At 42.2% G+C, this 7,267-nt stretch overlaps 1 protein-coding gene across 3 annotated transcripts in view; it reads right to left on the reverse strand.

Moving 5' to 3' along the window:
• Dnah6 (dynein axonemal heavy chain 6) overlaps positions 1-7,267 on the reverse strand; it is a 223,851-nt gene that overhangs the window by 197,256 nt on the left and 19,328 nt on the right. For all 3 annotated transcript variants that reach the window (XM_031382227.1, XM_031382226.1, XM_031382225.1), the window contains exons 6-11: positions 6,430-6,564; positions 6,222-6,342; positions 5,847-5,973; positions 5,021-5,189; positions 4,100-4,216; positions 2,194-2,394 (exon numbers count right to left, since the gene is read on the reverse strand). In XM_031382227.1, the coding sequence (XP_031238087.1) occupies positions 2,194-2,394; positions 4,100-4,216; positions 5,021-5,189; positions 5,847-5,973; positions 6,222-6,342; positions 6,430-6,564 (870 nt within the window). The remainder of the gene's footprint in view (positions 1-2,193; positions 2,395-4,099; positions 4,217-5,020; positions 5,190-5,846; positions 5,974-6,221; positions 6,343-6,429; positions 6,565-7,267) is intronic.

Here is a 7,267-nt window from a genome sequence, read left to right on the forward strand (position 1 = left end):
TGTGTGTGTGTGGCCATGTGTGTATATAGAGGCCAGAGGTCAATGTCCAGTGTCTTTCCAACAGCTCTTTGTCTTATTTTTTCAGACAGGATCTCTCATTAAACTTGGGGCTCATCAACTGGTTAGACTGTCCAGAAAGGTCCGGGGCTTTGCCTGTCCACCTCCTCTGCCCCCAACTAAAGTTTCAGGTACATGCCACCATGCCCTACTTTTGTATGGATGCTCTGGGGATACAAATTTGGTGCTCATGATTTTCTTCTTTTTCTCCTTTTCTTTTCTTTTTTTCTCTTTCTTTCTTTCTTTCTTTCTTCCTTTTTTTTTTCTTTTGGTTTTTTGAGACAGGGTTTCTCTGTATAGCCCTGGCTGTGCTGGAACCTACTCTGTAGACCAGGCTGGCCTTGAACTCAGAAATCTGCCTGCCTCTGCTTTCCACATGCTAGGATTTAAGGCCTGCGCCACCACTGCCTGGCAAGCAGGTGATTTTCTGACTGTACCATCTCCCTAAGCTTGTATGACGTCTGAGGGGGTGGAAATAACTCATGCAACCTGCTAGGTTTAAATTTCACAAGGCTGGATGTATAATATACGACAAATAGGCAAACTATATGTTTGAACATCATAATGGCTCCTGGATGCCAAGGAGAGAAGGCAGTTGAGGGTGGAGGCCACAGTCCTGCTTCCATTTCAGGAGCCCAATTACTCGAGGCTGGGGAAGACAAGCCTCACCTCGAGAGGGCTGGCCTTTCCTTTGCCATGCCAATGTGTTATTTTATAAATGTGCTTTGGTTTTAAAACTGGGATATCTGGGGGCTGGAGAGGTGGGTGGTTCAGCAGTTAAGAGAACTGGTTGTGCTTGTGGAGGACTCAGGTTTGGTTCTCAGCATCCATGTTGTGCTCACAGCTGACTGTCACTGCAATTCCACGAGGTCCCACACCTATTCTGACCTCCACGGGCACTGTAAGCATGTGGTACATACGTGCAGGCAAAAGCTCATATGTATAAAATAAGTCAAGCTAAGATGAGTATGGTAGTATAAGCCTTTATTCTCAGTGCTCAAGAGGTAGAGGTGGGAATATCTCTCTGAGTTTCAGGCCAGCCTGGTCTAGATAGTAAGCTCTAGGACAGCCAGGTCTACATAGAGAGACCCTGTCTCAAAACCAGAACAAAATAACAAAAGTAAGTAAGTAAGTAAATAAATCTAAAATTTTAAGACTGAGACATTTAGGTTAAAGCCATTCAGTGTGGGGTAGGGTTTTCAGTGCCTCCAAGTACGCTATTGTTAGCATCGGCGTTGGGGAGACACTCACAGAAGGAAACCACTGGCTGCTACACATGATGACCTGAGCTCAGTCTCCAGGGCCAGTCCTACAATTTGTCCTCTGACCTCTATGCTCATGCTGTTTCACATGCACATCCCCCCACCCGACCCTCCACATCCACCTGCATCCCCCAACATCGCCTCACATCCACCTGCATCCACCCACAAAATAAATACACGTATATAATCAGCAACCAGCATTTAAGGGCAATGCGCAGGTGCTATTACATTAAATCCCTAATAGGCCTCAAATAATTACACTGTATTTTAAAAAAACACAAAGCACTTAAGAAAAAATGACTTCTTTCTGAACGATGGCTGGCAAGACCTTGCTCTGCTCTGTTTGTACCCAACATGGTGTCCCAAGAAACACAAGACAAGAGTTTGCTAACTGCACGCCACTGTTCTGCCAGACACGGTAAGGATTTTTTTTTCAATGTTATCTTTGGTTTTGCAGCATATTTGATATGTTTTTCTTATACTTTTATTTATTTATTCTGTATGATGGCAGGCACCTCCATGCACAGATGGAGGTCAGAGAACAGCGTGCTTGTAGGAGTCAGTTGTCTCTCCTTCCATTGTGTGGATTCTGGGATTAAACTCAGGTCATCAGGGTTGGCAGGCAGCCCCTACCTGCTGAGCCATCTGCTGAGCGATCTCACTGGCCCCCACAGGACAATTTTTAAAGTTTCCACTGTTTTTTTTCTTTTTCTTTTTTTTTTCTTCTTCTCCAGATTTTTACTATTTAGAGATTAGGTACCTGTCAGTTTCCACAAATAGAACATTCAAAGATAAGACCAGAAGGATGTGCAGGCCTCGGTGTCTTACGGGTTGAAATCATAATAAACAGTTTTTAGTAAGGCGAATAAGCTACCTTTATTTGCATGATGATGGTGAGAAAGTTCCTGTCGTCCTCAAACACAGCTGACAGGCTGGGCCCGGACCCACAGGTCTTCTCCTCAACCTTCTTGTTGATGAACGGGCTGGTGAAAGCGTCAAAGTACGAGTCAGGCACCAGGTTCGGAACTGACAACACCGTGTTTTCAAAGTGACTGATTGCCCCAGAAATGCCATCCTGTCAGAGAGAAAGCAAGGAGAAAGTGAGCACAGGTGACTGTATCTACAGTTTCTGAATCCCCTGATAATTAAGAATGACTCATTCTGGGTTTGAAGAGATGCCTCAGAGATTCAGAGAGCTGGAGATGAGGCCCCAGCACCCATGCTGGGAAGCTCACAACTGCCTGCAACTCCAGATGCAGCAGATGGTGCACCTTTGCCTGGTCTCCTCATTCTCTGGCATGCACAATGGGCACGTGCATGTGGATATGTGTACAAGCATGCTTGCACACCCAGGTGCACATGCATTTTACACACACACACACACAATCTAAACAAATGCGGGAATGACACCAACCACAGCAGGTGTGTTGATTCTGAAATTCTGAGAATGCAGCAAATCAGAAGACACAGTTCTGTTTTCAGAGTAAATATTTTCTAATTGAAGAAGAGGCAGATTGCTGGGGGTGGTGACACATGCCTTTAGTCCCAGCACTAAGGAGGCAGAGGTAGGCAGATATCTGTGAGTTCGAGGCCAGCCTGGTCTACAGGGCTAGTTCCAGGACAGTCATGGCTACATGAAGAAATCTTGTCTCTGGGAAGAAAAAGAAGGCAACACATTGTGATGATTTGGAATGTGAATAAAACCCTAGAGGGCATGAGAGAAGGCAAGCCAAAGAAAATGTCAGGGAATTTTAAATGATGATTACAAGCTTATTGGTATTTGGAAAACAGTTTTTATTCTAGAAGTATAAGCTGAAGTTAAAATTAGACAGAGACACAAAAGATGCCTACTGTGGAATTACTCATAATAGCTTAAATAGAGAAAACAAAAATATTCAAAAATGGTAGCTTGGACATACAAATTATGGTGTGTGTGTGTGTGTGTGTGTGTGTGTAAAATGCTATAATTTTTCCAAAAGATGTTTCCAAAATAACTAATGACATGAAGAAATGCCTATAATATAATGTTAAGGAGAAAGAAAGAGAGAAAGGAAGGAAGGAAGGAAGGAAGGAAGGAAGGAAGGAAGGAAGGAAGATAGGAGCTGGAGATATGGCTCAGTGGTTATGAGCACTGTATTGGTTGCTCTTCCAGAGGACCCAGGTTCAATTCCCAGCACCGACATGACAGCTCACAACTGTCTGTTACTCCAGGCCCAAGGATCTGACACCCTCACAGATACACATGCAAGCAAAACGCCAGTGCCCAAAAAATTAAAAGTAAGTTATAGAAGAAAAAGAAGTTTTTAAAAAAAAAAAAGATGGACAGAGAACACAATAGAACCTCAAAATTTAAAATTCGTCTAAGTGCCTATCATGCTCATGGTACATTAGGTATGGAGGCATACCAGTATACACAAAACAAGATAGGGATGAAACGTGGATATTGTTCTATATTGGTAAATTTGTGGAGTGTTGTTAAAGAGACACATAACCAAAAGACAGAATTTACTAAGATAAGACATGATTTTTGAAAAGACTTCAGAACTGGTGTTTAGAGTAGCCTGCTGTCTTCAACGACCCTCAGGGGGCTGCTTTGGTCAGTGTAAGGTTTGTACCACACTGAAGCATCCTCATGAGGGAGGGCCTTGCCAAGCTTCTGATCTATCCCCAGGCAAGGGAACAGTGCTAACTGCAATCTTGCTAATGAGGTGAACCTGAAGAAGTTCCTTCATTGTTTTAAAGGTTGCTTATCTGTAGGTATTAGATAATGAAGTACACACCAGAAAGTCTTCCAAAGAAGGCTCGAAGAGTAGCGATTGCACTGTCAGAATCAGTTCTGTGAGGAACATGGGGATGAGAGACTCATCTTCTTCCTGTTTTTCCATCAGTGGGGCCCCCTGTAAGGACCACATATGCATTGTTACAAAGACCCCTAAGCATCTAGAAGGATGCTATAAAGGAAAGCCCAACATACAAAAATGAGTGGACTTGAGTGCACACAATGAGCTGAGTTTAGATACTTGGCATGCGGAAGTGTTTCTGGGAATAATGCCATAGGAAAGACAAAGATAAAAATACTGGAAGATGACACAGCAACGTCATCTTTGTGAAACTGGAAATGTGAGCAAACTTGGAGAACAACCTTCAATAGAAATGGGGTTTATATACTTGATAGAAGCCACACATTCAACCATCCAATCCTGAGACAGATATGCCCCTGTTCATTTCTGTTGCTGTCATAAAATACCCTGGCAGAGCAACACAGGGGAGGAGAGAGTTGACAGGGCTCACAGTTCCAAGCTACGGTCTGTCACTGAGGGGAGGTGAAGGTAGGAACGCAAGCCATTGTCTATATCACACCCAAAGTCCAGGACAGAGGCCAAATGCATCCCTGCTTGCTGTTTTACTCCCTCTATGGCTCAGCCAGGAAATGATGGTTTCCACATTCAGGGGCAGGTCTTTTTCATCAATTAAGAATCCAGATAATTCCCTATGGACATGTCCAAAGACTGGCTTTACTTACATAATTCTTCATTAAAACTCCTTTCCTGGTTGTGTTAAGGTGGCAATTGAAACTAACATATAATATTTGAACAGAAACTTCTCTGTTCTCCCAAAATATGGAAAACGTCAGCAAAAAAAATCTGACACAGAGATGCTCCTCGGTAAACACCCGGAGACTCGACTTCATGCAAATGTACCTTTTTCTCAGTGACTTCGGGCTTCTCTTCCGTGATCCACTTCTGGATGACATCTGCTGAGGGAGTTCGCTTTAGTTTATCTGAGAGGAAATTCAGAAGAGAGCTGGCAGTATTTACTGTTAAGACGTGCAGGGTGTTCTGAATTAGGTAGTCATTCAGACGGATGAAGCTGGAGAAAAAGGCAGACACTCTTAGCTTCCTGTGATCACTATGTGTTCTTCACAGCAACTCTAATGCAATGATTTCAAAGGCAAAACATGATGTCTCCTGGAAATTGGGTTGAATTATATTAAAACATGAGGTAGTTTAGAATTGTTCTTAGGCCTTCTTCCCCCGAAAGCACAAATATATTCAATTATAGGACAGTGGTTTAACTAGTGGTTTGAAATTTCCTGAGGACTATCTGATGAACAAGATGGATACTAAGAATAACGTGCCCACGTCCTCTAGTCAAAGGACCACAGGAGTTCTTCAAAAAAGCTTTAAAGAAAAGCTCAATGCATACAATGCATTGGGTCTGTAAGTAAAGTATGAACTCTTTGCAAGTATGAGCTAAATTACATGGACTTTGGGAGACTCACCCCTGTAACACGGCACTCTTGATGTATATCAATGTTCTTTGACAGCAGCTCAAAGGCAACAACTTGTGTCCTTATGGGAGTGTGGACATTGCAAGCTGTATCTGTTTTACATGGGTTCTAGAAATCAAACTCAGGGCACAGGCTTGTGGGGTACCCACTGGGCCATCTCCCCAGCACAGGGCTGACTTTTTCATATCTTAAGAAGGATAGATTCCCTACTTTATCCTGAAAGAAGATGCTCTCACCATGTGAGCCTCATGCAGTGATGCCTTTTGCTGGCCTGTTCTGTGTAGGTCATTTTTTCAGATTCTCCATAAGTGGGCAAATCAAGCGGACCATCAACAAAACTTGCAATGTTGACCTTAAAGTAATCTAAGGACAATATAAGGCACAAATCTTTTGTAAAACATTTATCTTTCAATATCCATTCAAAGAAAAACAAAACAAAACACAATCCTTTGATTTGTGATAACTCAGAACCCCAGAAAACAAATGTATAGAATCTACGCATAGAAGCAGGACTTGGGAGCAAGTGAAAAAAAGTTATTTAACTCTAAAGAAAATAAGAAAACAGAAGAGAGTGTTTTAGAAGGTTACTTCCTGTTCTCAGCTCTTCATACCCTCATGGGTTTCAACTTCACAGTCGTCGGGAATGAATCCTGCGGCGCGCAAGGCAAAGCGGCACGACTTCCGGACCACATCTTTTGCCTCGTTCCGGAAATCTTCCAGGCGCTCTGTCACCTAAACATTCATGGGTATTTATAATTAGTCACAGCAAAGTCTCCTGAGAAGAAACGAGTCTGAAACTTGATGAACAGCATCCATTACCTCCTGCAGTCGCACGACTTGTGCAGCCTTGAACTCCTGCAGGGTGTAGGTGTGGAATTTTTCAATGTAACAAAGTCCCATAAAGCTCAGCAGATAGCACATTTCACTAATTTTAAGAAGAGCTGGTCGTAGATACTGGATGAAAAGAAGAATTAATCATTATTTAATTTTTAAAAGCCCTACATTGTAAGAATATGTGCAAAACAAAAACTGGTTATGAAGGGGTTGTAGGTACGTGTGTGTGTGTTAACTTGGTTAATGTGTACAAAATCCCACATCAAGTGGGAACTCTTCAGAAACTTGTTTTGTAGAATTGCTCAGGTTATCATTATTTAGTTTGCCCTTTCACCTCGAGAAGCATGTGTATCTTTTAACTGTTAAAGGAATAAAATCAATGACAAATAGTAGAAAGCTGTGTATCTTAAATTCTATTAGCTTCAGCTTATGGCTACTAAAGACTGTACAATGTTCAGTCACAATGACCATACAAGGGACCACATACTCATTAAGAGGCTATGACATAGAACAAAACTAAACTTTACTGTACGTTTACTATGGTTAACAGGATGTGTTGGCTGTCAATAGGACAAAACAGCAACCAACAAATTGGGAAAAGATCTTTACCAATCCTATATCTGATAGAGGGCTAATATCCAATATATACAAAGAACTTAAGAAGTTAGACCTCAGAGCGCCAAGTAACCCTATTAAAAATGGCGTGCAGAACTAAACAAAGAATTCTCAACTGACAAATATTGAATGGCTGTGAAGCACCTAAAAAGATGTTCAACATCCTTAGTCATCAGGGAAATGCAAATCAAAACAACCCTGAGATTCC

This window comes from Mastomys coucha, unplaced genomic scaffold, assembly GCF_008632895.1.
Source record: "Mastomys coucha isolate ucsf_1 unplaced genomic scaffold, UCSF_Mcou_1 pScaffold20, whole genome shotgun sequence".
NCBI lineage: Eukaryota > Metazoa > Chordata > Mammalia > Rodentia > Muridae > Mastomys > Mastomys coucha.